The 21481-nt window shown below is 28.4% G+C and overlaps 3 protein-coding genes across 3 annotated transcripts in view; all 3 read right to left on the reverse strand.

Moving 5' to 3' along the window:
• Positions 1–21481, reverse strand: part of LOC127278166 (uncharacterized) — a 251505-nt gene that overhangs the window by 208910 nt on the left and 21114 nt on the right. The window lies entirely within an intron of this gene.
• Positions 4168–7974, reverse strand: LOC127278168 (uncharacterized). Its single transcript, XM_051299746.1, has 4 exons — positions 7588–7974; positions 6198–6357; positions 5318–5424; positions 4168–4817 (listed from the first exon to the last, which is right to left on the reverse strand). Exons 1-4 carry the CDS (start codon positions 7832–7834, stop codon positions 4582–4584), a joined length of 750 nt encoding a protein of 249 aa, XP_051155703.1. The 5' UTR covers positions 7835–7974; the 3' UTR covers positions 4168–4581.
• Positions 7887–10105, reverse strand: LOC127278171 (uncharacterized). The gene is made up of 4 exons (XM_051299748.1): positions 10058–10105; positions 9599–9631; positions 8778–8951; positions 7887–8246 (listed from the first exon to the last, which is right to left on the reverse strand). The coding sequence occupies exons 2-4, from the start codon at positions 9617–9619 to the stop codon at positions 7887–7889; spliced, it is 555 nt and encodes a 184-aa protein (XP_051155705.1). The 5' UTR covers positions 9620–9631; positions 10058–10105.

Below are 21481 nucleotides of genomic sequence, written 5' to 3' on the forward strand. Positions count from 1 at the left end.
TCATTTAAATAAATCATTAACAAATTTTCTTTTCTTTATTTAATATTATATTATATATTAATATTACATTTATGTGAATAAATCAGTAATATATTTTCTTTTCCTTATTCAATATTATAGTTGTCGGACAAAATGGATTCTAATTACCAAGGAGTAAGTTGTATAAAATAAAAATTATATACATTCTTTAATTAGTATTCGTTTTTAATTTACATCAAAATTCATTTTATTTTATAAATATTTTAAAAGGTTATAAATTATGTGGAAGATGAAGATGAATTTTTATCGGATACAAGTGTGGATGAGGACATTCAAATATTATTATTACTCAGGCGAAAAGGTAAGCGAATATCTGAAAGGAGATTTTGGGTTCATCCTTTGTGGAAACGGCGAAAAGAACAAGGTAAAATAAATCATATAATTTTTGTTTAAAGTGTTCAAAAATTGAATTTTTAATTAATTGCTCCCAGTGCACTGATTTATTGAATATTCTGTAGACGTCCTAGGGATATCCAAAAGGTTTCGGGAGTTTGAATATCCATATAATGTCCCAGGGATGTCCATGGACACTCTTTGGACATTTTATGGATATCCGACTGCTGCGAGAATGAGCCGGTAATCCTTGAACGTCCACTGGATTTCATGAATTTTCTACTGCTGAGTAAATATGAAATGTAATCATAAAAGTTCATATATTTTCTGTTTATGAGTGATTCTTATAAATATGAGCTCTTGGATGTTCCGATTAATTTTTTAAAACACACTTAATAATAATTATTGTCAATTTACATTATTTACTTGCAAACTTTAGTAAAAATTGTGTAAAGATTTAAATCTCTCACTTAAATAAATGTTTATCGTCAAACTTTCCTGAACATTTAAATTAAATTTTCGCCTACTCTATTATTTCTTATTTCTATTTTATTCCTTAATATTATAACTTAAGTCTTATAATTGTATACTCATAATACAAGATACCTTAAACTGGCAATCACTATAAGATTTACCCCTAATTGATTCTTAAAATACATAGGTGAAATAGAAATTGCAAGATATAAATTTCACTAATTTTTAAATATTTTTTTCCTACACATTTTCCATCTTCTGATTTAAGATAATGATGCTGACGCTTATTTATTCTTATTTAAGTTTTTATACATCCTAATACTTGGTAAATTTATTTAAAGATATAATAGATATCTTACTAATTTTTCATACAGGTATTCACGATAATCTTTACCTTGAGATGGCCTTTCTTGACCCATTAATGTTTAAAGAGTATCTACGTGTAAGTGTGGTTCAATATGAAGAACTCTTACAACTAATTGGACCATATTTGATAAGTGCTCCTACAAGAAGAGATGTTATCACTCCATCGCAGAAGCTAATTATTACTTTGAGGTATTATACAGAGAAATATATTTTAGGGGTAAGTTGTACATCTTGTTTTCACTTCATAAACATATAGCTTTATAATAGGAGATATTTAATTTCTTCATTATATTAATTTTTAGGATGCCTAACGTGCATTGAAACTTTGTGAACTAGTAGAGTGACGTAAAATTAGTTATGTCATAAAGAAATTGCGAATTCACCTTGACTTTTTTATCACTGAAATATTAAAGGATTAATTGTTTCTAAAAATTAACAGTCCAAGTTTTTTTAGTGTGAAACTAAAATTAAAATGTGATAGATTTTTGGCCTACATTGTTGAAAAATTTTTTTTTAAGAAATATTGAATTTTGAAACAGATTTTGAATGAAAGTTTACAATCCTTATTCAAAAACAATCTACGATTTTCAAATTATAAGAGTGTAGAACGTCTAAAAAATTTTAAGATATTTAGATTTTTATTTAATGTTTTTGTGAAATAGAATTTTTAAAAGTAAAGCAAGTTGCATTGCAAAGATATTAAAATCGCTCTCTAACGGTCAATATATATATATATTTATTATTTTTCCTAGTAATGAATCACATAAATTTTAATATTGTATTGAATAAACATTTATTGTTTAGGTTCTTGGCAACTGGAGAAAGCTTCAAATCTCTACAAGGACAATTTCGCATAGGGATTTCTACAATTTGTAATATTGTACACAAAGTTTTGAGATGCATTTGGAACATACTACAAGAAAAAGTCTTAAAAGCACCAAATTGTCCTGAGGATTGGAATCAAGTTATTAGGGGCTTTGAAGAAAAGTGGCAATTTCCTCATTGCTGGGGGGCAATGGACGGGAAGCATGTAGTAATGGAGGTAACTGTTGGTTAACTTGCTAAAAACTCCTTTGGAGGATTTTTTTCATCATTCTTATACAATACTTATACAATTACCAATTACAAATACCCAGTGGGCACAGGGACATGGAATGTCTTTGGGATGTCCCTAGGACATCCCTAGGATGTCCATGTCCGTTCAAAAGACGTCCCAAGGACATCTTATGTCCTAAAGACGTCATTTGGACATAAGATGTCCTCAGGACGTCTTTTGATCGGACATGGACATCCTAGGTTTGTCCTAGGGACGTCCTAAAGACATCCTTTGTCTCCGTGCCCACTGGGTAGCATACAATAGCAATTGGTAATTTTTTGTTTTCCATCAATTCATATTATTTTAATAAGAAATTAAAAAATTTGTTAAATTCATTTTTGAAAAATAATTTTAAACATGAATTTTATGAATAATTATCATCGCCTATTGTAAGCATTAGTGTCTCTCTTATCGTGTTATTTGTAATTAAATGTAATTATTTCAACTGCGACTATAAGTAGATTTATAAATTTAGTAAAACTTTGTTTTAAAATACGAAAATTTAGATGCAACAATTTGTTAGATAGCTTATTATTTTTACATTGTTTTTTAAACTTCGAGACTGTAGTATAATAATACTAAGTATATATTGAATAGGAGATAAAAATTTAAGTAAACTTTATTCATGAAGTTTAATATTTGCTTTATTATTACAGGCACAACCGAATAGTGGTTCCAAAAACTACGACTACAAAGGCCACCACAGTCTACATCTATTAGCCCTTTTTGACGCAAACTACAAGTTTTTAATAGTTGATGTTGGTGCCCATGGGAGGCAAAGTGACGGTGGTGTTTTTGCCAACAGTAACTTGTGCAAACGATTAAATGATAATTCTCTTCATCTTCCCCCTTCTTCTGCATTAATTCCAGGAGGTCCTCTTCTTCCCCACGTGTCCGTAGCAGATGAAGCTTTTGAATTAAATGTAATGTGATGCGTCCTTATCCTGGAAGATCTACAGGAAACTTACCAAATGATCAGCAAATATTTAACTACAGACTGAGCCGTGCTCGACGTATTATTGAGAATACATTTGGCATATTGGTTGCTCAGTGGAGAATATTCCGCAATCACATTAAAGGAAACATGGAGTTGGTAAACTTAATTATACCAGCAGCAGTTTGTTTGCACAATTTTTTAAGAATCAAGGAAGAAAATTCAAATGAATTCGAATGTCATTATTGCCCACCCACTTTAATAGACAGGATTGATCAGAATGAAAAGGAAATTAATGGAGACTGGCGTCATGATTTCAAAATGGATGCTTTTACATCTTTTCAAAGTCGTCGTGAAGAAAAACTTGCTGCAATGTACATCAGGGATGAATTTACAAAGTACTTTTTAAATGAAGGGAAACTCTCTTGGCAGCAAAGGAGAGTTGACGAAGGATCATTCTAAAATTATCTCGAACATACATACTCTTTATGGTAATTTGATTAAGTTAACTTGCATTTGACTACATTTTTATTTCAATAAAATTTAATTTTAATCTAATTCAAAGATTATCTGACGGAAGTAGCTTAGCATAAATTCGAAATTAATAAATAAAAACTTCATTATTTTTTACATGTTAATTTGAAAATACTCTAAAAAATATTCTTTAGACCATGTTACATTAGAAATTTTAGATAAATAAATATTCTAACAATGGAGAATTTGTTAAATTTTTATTCAAGCTAATTCTATTAATTGAAATTGATATTAAATGATTATTCGGTTATATGGATTCCTGTAATGAAATTTTTAAGAGAAAAATATATGTTTAATAAAGAAGGTGATCTGTTTATTAACTACATATTAAATACATATTTATTTAATATCACAAATATTGAGACGTAGTATATATACTGTTTCCAAAAACAATAGTTAATAGTAAGGCATTGGTCGTCAGATATTTTTTTTCTTTTTACACGTATAATCATAAAATACATTACCGCTTAGTTTGTACTTCAAATTTTTTTCAAACAAAAAAATATTAACAGTATTAAGAATACAGATTCATTTAAGCTACAAAACAATCGCTTTTGAAGCAATAAGAATCTGGAACAACTCTTCACGCTACTTATAAGTATATAGTTCAAGACTAGAACAAATTCCATAACTCAGTCTTTGCAATATAAGTATCCCAAAATGCAATTCAAAATAAGTAACAAAATTTAATATATAACGAAATTAAAGTAACCTTGGAATAGGTTAATGAAATAGAAAACATCGTTAAAACGATAAAGATATTTGAAATACCTATTAAAGTAAAAACGAAGTAAAAAATTCAATATTAAAATTCGTTGTTAAATACTGAAATCTTTTTTTTCTCAAAAATGTAATTAGTGATGAAGGCCTGAACTTCAAGCCTATCTGTGGGTGAAAAATTCTGTATTTCTTGACTCATCCATTGACCCCATTGCTGAATTTCGTTCAAACTTTTCCGTGAATCACGCTGCTGTGTCATTTTATTATTAATGTTTTCAATTAAGGCTTCCTCCAAAGGGTCTAATGGTTTCCTTCTTTTACCTGTAATAATATTCTAATCTATTTAAACAAATCTATTGATACATATTACAGAATAGTATTTTATACTCATGACGTAATTTTAAATGCTTTAAAATGTCATAATAAAATGTACAAAATATCATTCAATATATCATTTTTCATTTGACGAAAAAATTCAAACATGAAATAATATAAAATGAACATTGATTCTTATATGGCGCAGAGACACAATAAATAGTAAGTTATTGGTAATTATGTATTTACAAAATGAGATAAGAAATTATAAGTTACATTATTATTTGCAATAACTAAAATTTAGAATATGTAATTATATTTCTGCATAGTAAAAATAGAATCATGTTACAACTTTAAATTCAACGTACTTGAAAAAAAAGTTTCATTCCATGGAAAATGATAAAAAGATTCATTGAGAATTTTCTATTATTTCTACTTAATAACAATGATGACATAAATGGAATAATACGTATAGAACAATATTATAAAATATTAAAGTAACTCACTCGATATAGGAGATTCATTAGATTCTTTCTTCTCGAAACCTAATTTTCGAATATTTGCATGGACAGATTCTTCAGCGATTTCCGAAGAAGAAATGTTGGAAGTCGTGCTATAAAATATGAAGAGAGTAATATCATCAGCTAATTGTCAAACATCTGGATAAACAATGTGAAGCTCGAGTTGTTAACGACTTCTCATTAATAAAAAAGATTATGTTATATGTTTGTTATTTGTTTTGCACAAAATATGATCTATATTTTACTTGTTTCTATACATCAATGAATTGTCACTTAAGGTAATGATATTTAGTGGTTACGTACCCCATATACTTTAAAGTATATGGGGCACGTAAAAATGGAAATGTAGAAATATTGCCATGGTCCGGATCGGGACCAGACCGGGCTTCCCTATTAGGGAATGAAACGCCGCGCCCGATGTGGCCCTGGTCAGGAAATCGAGGTCCTGGTCTGGCCCCGATCGGGCGCGGCGTTTCATTCCCTACTAGGGCCCGGGTAGGGAAATTTCTGCATTACACCTAATAAATACATTACACCTAGTAACTTGACCTTAAGATAAGGGCGCAAATAAACTCTTAAGAACAGAGTACTTTCTTGGAACACGCTTTTTGGGCAATACTTAATTTCTACATCAAATCACTGTTCTTGTATTTATTGCAAAATTCATGTATCGGAATGACGCTCTTAATTAATATTTCCAAAGGGCAGACATAATCAATGTTGACGCAATGTTGTCTTAACATTTTTCGTCAATATTGGCAATATTTTCAAGCAATGTTAAAGCATTATTGAGTTCAAATTGAGTTTTATTTAGGTTAAAATAAGATTTTTTCAATTGTGTTTATGTTTGCCATTTAATACTTGCCTACTAGGATTCATTACTCCTCTAAGGAACGAAAAGTGTTCGTCAAAAATCCAATATTTCTTTTGTTTACCCGCTGCTCCACTCCGAGGTTTAACATTCCTGCGTGTAAAAATATTTTTCAAATAATTGTAATTATCCTTGGCTATTTTAGGTGTCCATCCTGTAAATGTTAAAAGTGGTTGAGTAAAATATGTAAATTTTTTAGATACATGAAAATTTAAGAAAGCTTTTTAGTAATATATTTATTTTATTTTTAAAAATGAGTTTCTTTTTGCAAAAATATCTTCCCACATAGCACCGAAACTTTCCTAAAAATTTATTAAAGATTTACTTGCAAACTTTAGTAAAAATTGAGTAAAGATTTAAATATCCCCCTTCAATAAATGTTTATCGTCAAACTTTCCTGAACATTTAAATTACATTTTCGACTACTCTATTATAAGTAAAAATATGTTATGAAATTTTCAGGAAAGTTTGACGATAAACATTTATTGCAGTGGGAAAAAATCTTTACACAATTTCTGCTAAAGTTTACAAGTAAATAATTCCAAGTTTGCAAGTCAATTTTTAATAAATTTTTAGAAAAGTTTCGATGCCATGTGGGTTTTAATTTTCCGACATATTATGATCCGAATTTCCCGGTTTGTAGCTTGTAAGGGAAAATTTTTATCTAAATACCATTGAATAATATGAAAACTATATTATATAACGATTGAAATAAGTCCAAGAACGTTGAAAAACAATCTCTTCTATCAGGTGTCATTTTTTCATAATTTCATTAGTTTTTAAGGAAATAAAAGGAAAAGTTTCTTTTTTGTTTATTTTCAATGTTTCACCATTTTCAGCTCAAGAAAAAAGGGATGTCCATTCAATTATAGGTGGTACTGTTAAGTGCAGGTATTACATACATTTTGATGGTTCTTATGAACAAGCATGAGAATAAATGTTTCCATTTATAGCATATTAATTTTTATTATTATTAATATTAATTATTAATATCATATTAATAAAAATTAAAATGACATTGTTTTGAAAGCTGTATTCAAATTTAAAAAAAAATTTTTTCTTCTATCCATAAATGTTAACAATATAAATTAATTGAAATATTCATTGAATGATAAATTAACTTAATATGATTAGAGTACTCTATTTCATTTCATAGCGACCAAGAATGAATGACAAAATAAGTTTTTAAAATTTCGTTACAAAATATTTCAGATAAAATTACTTTTTTTCTATTCGTTTTTGTAAATTATGGTGTTTTCTATATTTGCTCTCACAAAAAACGAGTTTTCATAAAGTATTCACCCAAATATATAATCAATAAAATTAGCAAACTGCATATTTTACATAGGATCCTATCTAAATGTCCACAATTTATTTAACTTACCACTGAACTTTTTGGCTATATTAAACCACGCGTTGCCAATTAAGTGTGAATTGCGTTTTTCAATGGGCAATGTAAAATTCCATAAGCACTCATTTTCCTTTACTAATTCCAACAGCGTGATCAAATTTTTTTCAGTTGCCTCAGCAATGCCCATTTCGTTCAATTCGATTTCATTCCTATTTTCTTCATCAACAATCGGTTGGATTGGTGGTGAAGAGATAGTCTCCCCAGTTTTTAGATTCATCATTCTATTTTTCGAATAAGATTGATTATTTTCAAGAGATTCCTCTGCTATTAAATTAGGATTTTTTTAGTACTGATGAAGTTATCAAGTCATGAGAATTAATTTGTGTGGGAGCAGTTGGTGGTAAAGAGATAGTCTCCCTAGTTTTTAGATTCATCATTCTATTTTTCGAATTAGGTTGATTATTTTCAATAGATTCCTCTGCTATTAAAGTAGGATTCTTTAGTACTGATGAAGTTATCAAGTCATGAGAATTAATTTGTGTGGGAGCAGTTTTAACGGTCCACATTTTTTGAGAACCTATACTTGTTTTATAAGTAGCAAAATCTACAGATTCGACACTTTTGACAATAGGAAGATTTTTGCCCTTAATCTTAACTGGATTGTTAATTTGGTTCATATCTGCCTGTAAAACCTAAATACAAGAAACAGTTCCATATTAAGTAAGCTTTTTAATGTTTATAGCCAAAAAATCAATTTTATTTGATTTAATATTGTTTTACATCGCTTTAGTTACTTTTTAAACAAAGATTTAATTATGTAAATAGAAAAGTGCCTTTTACACAATTTGATATCATAGGAATGAACAAATTCGTTGCTTTCATTTTTAAGATTGCGTAATTCGATGCATAAAAAAAATATTCTCTCCTCAATTCTGCTCCTTTTTTATTTAACATCAGAATGACTCAATTGAGCCAACTAGAAGTCAAAATTTTTAACAACATCGTTGGTTTTATAATTACTTGAGTCGTGGAGCAAAGCTTTTATTGGTGAATTACATAAAATTTCAACAATAAAACACTTGATATAAAAGTTTGAAACAATTAGAATCAAATTTACAGACAATAAAAAGTCTCTCTTAAAAAATGTTTACATTTTAATGATATTTTAATATATTTTGAATAAATGATGTAGATTCATTATTTATATTTTCTAAAATACTAACCTCCTCTTCATCTTCATCCAAAAACTCAATATTGTCATAATCGCTTTGGTTAACAATAACATTTCCAATACATGTTATTTTATCAAAGTCTATATTTTGAAAACACCCATGTCTCCATCCGTCTTTATAAGGAACTTTTTCTTTGCACATTTCGCAATAAAGATGTCTCAATACCTAATAATAAATAATTGAAAATAATTAATAGTTTTATTATATGCGTATCTCTAATTAGATTTTTAATGCGACTAATCTTTTTTTCAATTACAATACAATTATTATATTTTATTTATCAAAAATGACATATTTTGCAATTTTTAATTATTAAAAATACGAGATGGCAATTAACATTAATTAATTTTTATATTGATGAAGCCTGATGCTTATTTATATTTTTACCGTTATTTAAAAAAATTTTCATAACTTCAGAGAATTATTTTTGCAACTATAATATTTTTAATATGCTGAAAAAGTTTTAAAATATAATTTAAAAATATATTTAATCTATTAAAATGAATACATCAAAGACAAAATGAGAGTAGAATAATCGTTAGATAATAATGTTACAAAATTATTACATGTTTTATTTACGGTATATTTATAATTATAATTACAGTAGGGATTCGATTATTCGTTCACTTTGTACTTTTATCGATTATCTGAATACATGCCTGCATCCATTTATCCGGATAATTGAGTTTCTACTGTACATGTTATTTAAAAAAAATGTTATTTATGATTTCAAATTATTTGTAAACGTTCTTATTAAAAAAACTTTTAAAGTAAAAAATGTATATATATATTTTTCATTTTATACAACTTACTCCTTGGTAATTATAGTCCATTTTGTGCGGCAACTATAATATTAAATAAGGAACAGAAAATTTGTTAATGATTTATTTAAATGATTGTTTGCAAAATTATAAAAATTTTAATATTTCATTTGAACACGCAAAATTAATCCTTCGTGATGTTTGACGACAAACCGAATACGTATATATTAAGCTTAATTATCTACACAAGTGTTTAACAGTACAAAAGAATTACCATATATACTTTAAATAATAATAGTTCATAAAAATGTGTGAAGTTTAATAACATTTTTTATTTTTATTTCATAAAAAACATTAATGTTACAATAATATAATACATATGTACAGGTTATGTTGTCAAGCATTAAAAACACTGCGTGCTCAAAAGACTACAAAAACAATACATTTTATTTATCAATGTAAATAAAAAGTTCAAGATTTATTTTTAATAATATTTAAAAATATACTTACTTACAAACTATCGAGAATTATTATTGACGATGAACGTAAAACTGTTTATCATCGTGTTTCATTCTCGTGGCCAGAACAAACTGAATCGACTGAGCTCGAGAAACTCTATTAATAATTCACTTTATTGTAAATTACAAAATCTTCTTCTTTATTTATATTATAATATAATTAAATTGAAAATTGTCTTTCTCTAATAATAATTTCATTTTATCAATACGAACATTCTTTCACCTTCTAAAATAAAACTTAAAATTCAAAATTCCCGCAAAAAATAAGTTTTTCCTATCTCATTGGAAAAGCGGCGTGTGAACGAAATCTTGTAAGTAAAAAAAAAAAAACTTTTTTACCGAAGGTGTAAATGTACCTTAAGACATTTATTTTGACATAATGTTAGGGTTGTCGCACAATGGCTTCACGTATGTAAGACATTTATTTTGATATTTAAGAAGTAGAACAAAATAATCATGGATGGCGCTATTTCCTTGGCGGATTGTTTAAAATATTTAAAAATTAAGTCTTGTCCTCCTTCCTTATATTTTCATTGTCCTCAATGAAAGTTTGCAGGTGGAGTTTAATTGAATCTAAACCGTTGTTGTTGTATTTGTACGTCTTTTTCGCATAGTTATGACTCTATACAATATGTATAAATTTTTAATAACTATGAGAGCGATTAAGAGAAGTAATATTTTAAAGGCCATTGAAATGTAGGTGGTTGCGTCAGAAAATATCCCCAAAAATGGAATTTCCATCTGAAAAATTAATTTTTTATAAGTTTTGCTTTTTTTGTGTAAGCACCTTAAAATAATTTTTTTTTTTGAAACATAATTATTAGTGACATAATTCTATGGACAATTGTAATATGATTGTTTGTAACTTTCTTTAAAATAAGGAGGAAAGAAGAAGGCGACCTCCAAATCCCCTTCCTTCTTTTCTTTCGCCCTTCTTTTATTTATTTATTTTATTATTTACTTATTTTTTTTACAACTTTTGATAATATATTTATTGATTGATTAATTATTGACTGTCATAACAAATTCTTATAATTATGTTGTGTTTATTACTAATTATTAAAATATTTATTTTGATAGTTAGTTTAAATTTTTATATTATTCTTAAAACATTTTTAAGTATAATTTTGCCATTCGTTTATCTATATATATTTTTTTTAATCCCAACTGTCATTGTCATTGTATCTTTTCTTGGGCTCGTCAATTGGTTTTCCTGGGATTTCCAAGAATTCATCGCTATTTTCAGTTTCTGTACCTGTCTTTGGTATTAGTCGTTTGTTTCGGATAGGCCTATTACAGTTTGATTTTATATGCCCTCTTTCATAACAGCTTTCGCAACTTTTAGTCCATTTATAGAGTTTTAATTTTAAAATCGTTGGTTGTTCTAAGCACATTACATAAGTTTTTACATTCAAACTGGATGATTCTTCTTCGCAAAAGTAATAAGTATCATCTAATTGCTTTAGAATTTTATATGCAGCTGTATGTTTAGCATCTCTTATTTTCCTTTCATTTTCCGCTAAAGTTACAAACGTATTACCATTATTAAGGTCTTTTAAAGTACATTTGACAGTATATCTCCTACAGTTAGGTGGTCCTGTTACTTTTTCTATTACATATGTGGGTTTAGTAAAATCGTATTCAATAGCTATTTCCTCTAACTCCTTTTTTGGGAATTCGATTCTGCTAATATTTCCTTTAGGAAATTTGTTTTCCTCGATCACTTCTCCTTGAATGGGTGGTGTTTGGAGTACCAGTTGAGTCATCTATAAAATATAAAATAGTATTATTATTTTTATTCATACGAAAGTTTTAATTTATCAACGTGTTTTTGGAACCTTTGACCTTCTTCATTTGTTAAAATTACATTATTTTTGTCTAAGATATCTACGATTTTGTATGGACCGTGATAGTGTGGGTCAAATTTCTTTTTGATACCTTCTCGAATTACATAGGCTTTGTCACCTATCTTTCCTTTAAACAATTTAACCTTTCGGTCGTATCTTTCTTTTGATTTCCATTTTGCTGCTAATAAATTATTTGCTGCGATGATTCGAATTTCCTTTAATCTAGTTATTAGTTCAGTCAAATAGGAACCATATGTTTCTAATTTTTCTTCCGAAGGAAAGGAACTAGGAGTACAGGTTATCTTTCCAAAGACAAGCTCGTAGGGAGTGAAATTAGTCGCTTCATGAACTGAAGTATTGTATGCAAGCATGGCGAAAGGTAATAATTTATCCCAGTCATCATAATCGGCAGCATTTTGCTTGATATATTCTACTAATACAGCATGACTTCGCTCCAAGAGTAGGTAGTAGGTAATTTTCCTACAGTATCTAGTGAAACTTTATCAAAAGCGTCTAATGGAGTATCTGTGATAAGCATTGGTTCACGGGTTTTAATTCGAACTAGTTTTTACTCTTGACAAGTGGGACATTTTCGAATGAATTTGGTTACTTGATTTTTCATTCCTGGCCATGAAAATTTTTCTCTTATTCTTCTGTATGTTTTAGTTACTCCTTTGTGTTCTGCTATGTTTCTTCTGTGAAATTGTTTAATGATGTACATTCAGACTTCTTCCTTAGGTACTGATATTTGTCCGTAACATATTATTAGTTTTCTATTACTATTTTCAAAAATGGAGTTGAGGATTTGTAAGAACTCTCCTCTTGCTAGTTCGTCGGTCAAATCTCCTTTTCTGAATATTCTTATTTCTTCTATTTTCCCTCGATAACAAAAGGTTTTTAAATTTTTTAATCCAATATATACATTTTCTTTAATTAATGGGTCAAAATGATTATGTTTTATAACTATACTGAAAATATTGTATTTTCCTCTTGGGGTTATTATAATTTGTCCTTTTATTGGTTTTTTTGTTCTTGTACATCTATTACTCCTATGTCAATAAGTAATCTGCTAATAGAAGTGTTAAATTCGCAATCTGCAGATATAAAATGAACATAGTTGCCTTTATAATATGTAAGATTTTCTCTACTGCTCATGATATTTGTGTTTTCTTTCTTTATTCTGGAAAGGCTAAATGGTATTTCTGGATAAACACTGGATAAAGGGGTTTTTATTATAAGTCTTTTATTTTGATCATCTTTATTTTTTTTTCTTTTACAATCTTCTAATTCTTCACTACTTGATTCTGTCTCTATTTCTTTTATTTCCCCATGATATGGTGTGGATGCTGCTGTAGGGTTGTTGAGGTAGGCAAAAGTGTTCATATCGTGAAAGGTTACACTTTTTCGATTAAAGTTTTTATCTCGTTTCGTGGTTGGTGTATCATGTATTTGTTGTTCTTCTTTTTCTATCGCTCTTCCATCTCTTTATTCTATTCATCCGAACCTTAAGTCTCAAAATTAATTCCATTGTTTTCATTATTTGTTTCTGAATTTTGCTCTTTCCACATTGATTCACCCTTGGCATAGTCCTAAATAAGCTCTAATTGTTGTGAAAAATCGGAATGATTACCTGGAATATAATCTAAGGCTGCTTCGTGAACTGCTTCATCATCATCTCCGTCAGAATGAATAGGCCAATTTCTATGGGGCTTTGACGAGTTTTTTAGCCATTCTTTACGTTGTTTTAATGATTCATCAAAACGAGCAAAAGAATCATGTAATTCTGCTCTTTGTTGTTTATTGTTGTGTATAATTTATTATATCCCTTTGTTCTACTGAAGAACTTTCTTCGCTAGTATAATTAGGCGGTTCTATTGTAACTATTGGATTTTTTATGTTGTCTATAGTAAGGTTAAATTTCGGTAGTAATTCAGGTGGTGCACTTTTTGGACTTTTTATTCCTGCTGGAGGAAGTTTTAAGCTTGGGAGGACACTTTTACTTGGTTTTTGAATAGGCGGGTTTGGTCTTATAACTTCTTGTGAACTTTTTTCTATTTTTTCTATAAGGTCGTTCTTTAATTGAGCTGACCTTCTTTTTGAAACTCTTAATCCTATTGTACTTACATCTAATGTTGCAGTAGATGTTGGAGGTTTTAAAATAGATTTTAATTAAGAATTTTCAGTGCCTTTTCTTGGTCTGCCTCTTTTAGGCTTAATATTAGAATCTACTTTTAGTTTTACCTTATCAAGTTTTTTATTCATTAAAATTCTAATTGGTTGAGTGTCGTTTTTTGAAATTTCTTTGTCATCTGAATAGACATTTCTGGATAATGCATCTGCATTTGTGTTTAATTTACCAGATTTATGTTGAAATTCGTAATCATAATCTCGTAATTTCAATCGCCATCTGATTAATCTTTGTCCTGTATCCTTTATTGTGTCTATCCACCTTAAAGGTTCGTGGTCACTAACTAGAGTAAATTTCTTACCATATATGTACGGTCTGAAATGATGAACTGCATATAAAACTGCTAAGCATTCTTTCTCTGTTGTTGAATAATTTAATTCGGGTGTATCCATCTTTGTCTTGACTTAATACTGCTCCTATTGCAAAATCTGAAGCATCTGTTGTTACGGTTAAAGGCTTGCTGTAATCTAGGTATTAACACAGTTTGCAAAATGTTTGTTTGACAAGGTTTTATAATGTTTTATTTTTATTAATTTGTTTAATTTTTATTTTATAATGTTTTGTTCCGTTACAAGGAGCAATGAAACCGTCGACTTGGTTTTTTCGCGATTCGGATAATCTCGTGTATATTCGGAACGCGCCTGCGCGTTCGCTTTGAAGGAATATACTTGTTGAAGAGGGGATAAGAAGAGTCAAACAAACATTTTGCAAACTGTGTTTTAATCCACATTTCATTTCATTAAAACGATTACAAAATTGCAACAATTATTGTTAAAAAACAATATTGTAAACTTGAAAAAGAAACAAAAGTTAATTTAATTTTTTATCAAATTATTTATAACAATTTTTTTATCATGAAAAACAATTTTATAGTAAGTTGATAGATTAGGGAAGTTATTAAAATTTTTATATAAGAACAGTAAAATTTCTAAAAAAAATATATAAAATTTAAAAAAATTTGTTTAAAATAATTGTTTATAACAATTATTTTTTAATGTAAATAAAATGGATTTATCCTTAAAACAAAGTTTAAATCATTTGGATAGTTTATCAATTGTTTTTGTTGTTACATTTTGTAAAAAAATAAAATTTTAAAGAAATCAATAAATATGTGTTAGTTGTTTATTTAAAAATATAAATAATTAATAATTAAGCAATAAAAATGACCCGATTTATCTTATATTTATCACTGATCATTAGCCAAGAGGAACTATTTAATTCTGTTAAGATTTACGGGCTATTAGTACTTTTGAACAGCTGCTTGCATACAGCGACTAGCATTGAAAGCGCAGTTCGCCGCTGCGCGAAAAGACAAAAAATTCAATATCTCGGAAAGTTTAAGAGTCTCCATCGATTTTTTTATGAAAATACTCGTGAGATCCTAAGGAATCGAAATATTAGTATTAGAAAAAAATTAAAGATACGTTTATCAAAGAAAAATTTGTTTAAACAATAATAATTTTTTATTTTTTTTGTTTAAAAAAAAAAATTTTTTTTTGTAAATTTTTTTTGTAAATTGTTAGCTAGTAATACGTATTCCCTGCTTTTACTTTTATATTTGTATTGCTATTTGCTTTATTTTCAATTAATGTTTCTCTTGCTTGAAAGGATTCTTTGTCTGAGAAAAATATGGGTTCGATGGGATTAGAATGAGTTACTAATGTATTATGCCAAAATGAAATCTCAACTTTTTCTTCTCGCAAATAATCTTTTCCTAATATGCCGTCTGAGTCTATGGGAAAGTTGAAAGGTACTACTTAAAAAGTCACTTCTTTTCCTTTTTTTTCTATTTGAACTGTTCCTAGTGTTCTTAATGTTATAGGAATTATTTCTGCTATATTTATGGCTTCATGCTGAAGAATCTCTAGATCTGGTTGTAATGCATTGAATTTAATTAGGTTTACATCCGCTCCGGTATCTACTAATAGTTTTGCAGATGTGTTTAGAAAACTCTATGATTTCATTGTAATTACTGGGGATTCTTTTGTATTACTTGTGTGGTAGATTTTTCTTGTGATCGTAGAATCCGTACACTTGTCGGACGGTCTTTTTGTTGTGCACTCGTCGTCGCGTCTGTCCGTCGAGCTGAGTTCAAGTTTAAATTATCCTTTTCATCAAGATGTGGGGATTGAGCGCGTGGTGACGTTCTAGTCCCTTCATATGATTTGTTCCCTTGAACTTCTTGTGGTAATGAGTGAGAATAATAAGGATATGAATTATAAGGCACATAAGCATTAGGAGGATAATAGTTAGGATGACTAAAGATTTGTTGTTGGTGACTGGTAGATGCGTACTGTGTTGAGTAAGGATTTTTTAGTATTCCGGTAGGAATTGGAGGTTGAGTGTGATATCTCATTTGTTCATTAGGGTAGGGAAAACGCACTCTTGGACTAGGGCTTCTTTTTCTATGTCCGCAGTCACTTGGTTGATAATGACCTGAATAGTGATAAGCATTATAATATTGATGTCGGCCCTCAAAATCTAATGCGAATTTGAAGGCTTCTTCTAAGGTAATCGAGTTCCGTATCCAATAAGGCGACAAAAAATTTAAAATTTACTAGATTTGTCGAAAACTTGTTACTAGGAGGTTTTCGTTATCGCTGATTACGAATTTGATATCACTTTTTCAAAATTTAAAATGTCAAATCCAATAAGTCGGATGGCAAATTTAAAAATTTAATAAAAATTTTTGGTCGCCATATTGGATCCGCCATTTCGAATTATGAAAAACTGATAGCAGATTCGTAATCAGTGACCCCGAAAACCCCCGAGTAACATAAGTTTCAAGCAAATCTAGTGAATTTCAAATTTTTTTTGGTCGCCATATTGGATACGCCATTTTGAATTTTGGAAATCTGACATCGTATTCATAATCAGCGACCCAAAAAACCCCCGAGTAACGAGTTTCAAGTAAATCCGATGAGTTTTTAATTTTCGTCCGCCATATTGGATCTGAAAGTTCCATGTCTACAAATATTCATCTTATTCAGCTTTTCCGGGCATTGTCGACAATGCTCAGTCTATCTTGGGCAATGTCGAAAATGATATAAATAAAGAAGTGTTAATGATATAAACAAAGTTCATATTATTTCCCTCACAATAAACATTCGTCAATGAATAATTTGTAGTGTTAAGAAAAATTTTATTGACTAGTGAATAATCAACTGTCGAAAGTTAACGACGCAAGTAGGGTCAGTCGGGGTAAATCCGAACGGGGGGTAAATCCGAACGCTAATTATTTCAGCTTAATTAAAATTTTTAAAAATAAGTTCGATATGAGAATTTTTACCTCAGATCCTCTTGAAGAGATTCTAAGTATTATCCCATTTTTTGTTTGTTAATTAGCAACAGCATAAACAAAGATAACAAGTATTGCAAAAAAGATTGAAAATCAAAGATGACACTCTTTCAGTATTTTGTCTCGTATTTGAAGAAAAAGAAGCTAAAAATTCATTTTATTATTTATAATTGTTTGTTATGAATACTAGAACAGAAACTATATTTGATTTTTGCCTTCTGTAAAATTTTATTAATAATATCAGACCGTTCGTATTTACCCAAGAAAATTGGAAAACTGGGGTAAATCCGAACGGTATTTTCAATAATTTTTTTTTACATCAGAGCCACACAAAATTGTTTATATTTGATTACACTATTATTTTAACATTATAAAAGTACATAGAAAAAAGTTTTTCTTTCTATACGTATCCTCGTTAGTAATTAATAAGCAGAAACTTAATCTCTGTTCTCTCGAAGGAGTGTTTCAATTTTTTTGCCAAATGGTTTGTTGAAAAAAGTTTTTCAGGATCTTAATAAAATTTGGTATTCTACGGTTTTTGGGGTCGCTAATTACCAATTTGAAGTCAGTTTTTCAAAATTCAAAATGGCGGACGACAATTACAAAATTCATTGGATTCGCTCGAAAATTGTTACTCGGGGGGTTTCAGGGTTAGCAAATTAGATCATTTTTAAAAATAAGTTTTAGGAAAGTACGCCATTTTGAATTTAAAAAATTTGACTTTTATTTTTGTATTTACATTCAATCACTCCAAAATACTTTCTGTACCAAGTTTTGCAAAAATCCGTTATGATTTGATAAAGTTATTGAAGGTTTTAATTGTGTAATGCATTTTAATTTTTAACCTGTTTGATTTTTGTATTTATATATGATGCATTATTACATAATAGGTTTATTATCGTATTTTTTTTGAGTTTTTATATAAGTTTAACAATTGCAATACTTTAAATTTATTTTCCCTAAGATTTTTCTGAAATACAGTGGCGTTCGTATTTACCCCCATATTTTAGGAAAGTTGCAAAGTATCGAGGTAAATACGAACGCTAAGTTTCCTGCGATTGTAATTTATCAAAAATTTTTTCTACCCCATAAAATTGTTCTATGGAAGTAAAGTAACAACTTCATGCACCAGAATACCGGAAGTATTTTTTTTTAAAGAAAAAACTTATGTTATTGTTGAAACTTACTAAAAGCGTTCGGATTTACCCCAGTTGACCCTATCTATTAATTATAATTTAAAATGGATAATTCAGTCGACAAGAACCGTTTTCAAAATAATTTAATGAATCGAATATCATCGAAACGTGCAGATAATAGTGCCTTTCTTTATTCTGCTGAATACGAAGAATGTGTGAAAAAAGTGGGTAGTTTGAAATTAAAAATAAAAAAGACTTCAAATGAGTGTAGATTTTTAAAAAAATATGACACGATTTCTGTTAACTACAGAAGCGCCTATGGGCCTCTCAAAGGCACGTACACACGTAGGCAAAATGTAGCAAAATCGAGTTGAATTGACGACACGTATGCACGCGTGCGTGCAATTTACGTTCTGTTACGTTTTCAACGTGTATGTCTGGACAGGCTGAAGATTGTATAAAAATATATTTGTATTTATTTATTTAAATATTTTATAAAAAATAAAAATAAACAAAGGGTTAAAAGGTAAGTGACCATATTTTTTTAATGATATAATTAATTTTTATTTGTAAATATATATATTTGTATAAAATTATACTCGCTTTCTGAAGAAAAATTCCTTTTTAAATTATCCGCTATTTGAAAACGTAAAATTCTTCAAAACCAAGCATAAGCGTAATTTTTTTTATTTATTTATTTTGTGGTTTAATTATATTTTCTTATTGCCAAGAAAGTTAAGAAAAGAATTTTTTGTTCATGAGAGTTTTGAAACTTGAATTAAATCGTAATTTTAAAACATGTACTTTAAGTATAATTTTATTATTTTATTACTATGAACAAAAATAAACAAATCAATTTGATCGCATTTTAGGCAAATTGTACAGAACTTTTATATATCAAACAATTTTTATTAAACAAAGTTTCCATTTAATTAAGGTACAAAATATATATAAGATTTCAATAAACATTTAACGTTAATAAAACAATTAATGTACTTTAAAGTTTATATCATTAAATTGTTATTGAAAACTAATTTTAATATAATTTTTTTATTATAGATGAATCAAAATTCTAGAACCGTTGAAATAAAATTTCAAAACAATATTAGATACGTGAAGGTTAAAGATAATCTGCTAAAAAAATCGGTAATCACCGAAAATTATCCAGAAGGAAGCAAATTGGAATATTCTGAAAATGGAAAAACATTTTTGTTGGAAACTGATGAGCATCACTATCATTTAGAGCAAAATGTCGAGGTTTACGACGTTGTTGTATCAACAGGTACGGAATTTTATCATGGATTAATCACTTCTTATAGGTCTTATTTTTCTTATAATTTTATCACCTTTTAAGAAATAAATAATTTTAGTTGATAATACATTTTATGTTTAATAATATTTAATAGTTAGTGCTAAAGTGGTCCCTTTTCATGAGGGCGTACAGAAATTTCTTATTCTTACTTAGAATTTTTAATATTCTCAAATAAAATAACTGCATTTGTTTAATAAAATTAATATTTTTTAAGTAAAATTCTTTTAAAGCTACTATCTTGTTCACCATTTATGCTAATTTTAATGTTTTTAAATAATTTGTTAAATAAAACATTTATACACTAATGATTTTAATGTCTCTTTTAGTTACTCCAATTCCAAAGGACCTTGGTGCAAACAAGAGGAAAAGGTTTCACGAAATATATAGTGAATTAGATAAAAATGATTTGGAGAAATCGACTAAAAAGAAAAAGGTAAAGTGTTTCTAATTTCAAACATTACCAAGTAATTGCTTTATCTGTTGCATTTTTATTTAATTGTCATAAATGATATTTTATATATGTTCTTATCTTTAACTTTAATCGAGACTTTAAGAAATGGTTGTTTGCTTTTTGTTATATAAATTCTTTATAAACAATTTATTTTAATGATGATAATTTTAAGTGCAGATTATGATTTTCAGTCTGGTCCAAAAATTGGTAAAAAAACGCCAGCAAAAAATTGTCAAAGAAACAAAGAAACATATTTTCTTTACTTGGTGGCACAAAAAAAATTTTGAAGGATCATTTGGTACTACGGGTTCTTTAGGAGGAAAAAGAAAAATTACTTTGAAAGAAAACGTAGATTATACTTTGGAGACGTTGACAGATGAAATTTTAAAGCAATATGTCGATAAAGACAATAAACATTTATTTGAAACATCGTTTGTTTACCTTGCCACAAATCAAGAACAATTTATTTCAAAATTCGTGAACAAGAAAGGACACGAATGCAAATTTTGGGAATATTATTATGATACACTTGAGAAGCCATCTAAAGAATACAATTATCTAATTTTGAAATTCATGAACTTATCGGCTTTTCAGATAAGAAAATAACTTCTCCAACTTAAGCGATTTAAAATTTACAGATAATATACAGGCGTAGAACATTTAAAAAATTTTAAACATTATAATCTAAACTAGCAACTTTGTCGTCCGCAAGCGGCCGACTACGTTGCTAGTGTGCATTAACCATATTTTTTATTCATTTTTTTACAAAAAAATTTAATATTAGAAATGTAAAAAAAAATTTCTCTATATTGGATCTACCACCCAAGTAGCACGGAATATTGCTTGAATGTCAGGCTGATATCAACCGGGAATATTTTTGTGACATTCAGGCGATATCATAATGTCCTTTTCACGGGGACATTCCTCCGTGATGTATCTATGTTACAGTCTTTCACACAAAAAATGTAACCCGTTACAAAACTTACATTCTACATTTATTAAACCTAAATAATTCTGTGGTACTTTACTTTAATCTAAATCTTCAACAGACATTATTGCAACTCCTGCACTTTTTTATTCCGATTATCGTTTTTATATGTCAAATTCTTTTCTTCACACATTCTTTTCATCTTCCGTTGCCGTAGAAAATTTTTTCTTCTTACATGACAAATTATTTTCTTGAC

The sequence above is a fragment of the Leptopilina boulardi genome, unplaced genomic scaffold (assembly GCF_019393585.1).
Source record: "Leptopilina boulardi isolate dan_hultmark-lab unplaced genomic scaffold, ZJU_Lbou_2.1 LbouV2_197, whole genome shotgun sequence".
In the NCBI taxonomy this organism is placed as follows: domain Eukaryota; kingdom Metazoa; phylum Arthropoda; class Insecta; order Hymenoptera; family Figitidae; genus Leptopilina; species Leptopilina boulardi.

Bases quoted from the DNA above. Each gene is read 5' to 3' on its own strand.
- LOC127278168 (XM_051299746.1), bottom strand. From the start codon at position 7,834: ATGATGAATCTAAAAACTGGGGAGACTATCTCTTCACCACCAATCCAA. The intron at 6,358-7,587 runs GTAAGTTAAATA...TAACATTTACAG, and splicing joins TATAGCCAAAAAGTTCAGTG to GATGGACACCTAAAATAGCC. The intron at 4,818-5,317 runs GTGAGTTACTTT...ATATTATTACAG, and splicing joins TAATGAATCTCCTATATCGA to GTAAAAGAAGGAAACCATTA.
- LOC127278171 (XM_051299748.1), bottom strand. From the start codon at position 9,619: ATGGACTATAATTACCAAGGA. The intron at 8,952-9,598 runs GTAAGTTGTATA...ATTTATTATTAG, and splicing joins TGGACTATAATTACCAAGGA to GTATTGAGACATCTTTATTG. The intron at 8,247-8,777 runs GTTAGTATTTTA...TCTTGTATTTAG, and splicing joins TGGATGAAGATGAAGAGGAG to GTTTTACAGGCAGATATGAA.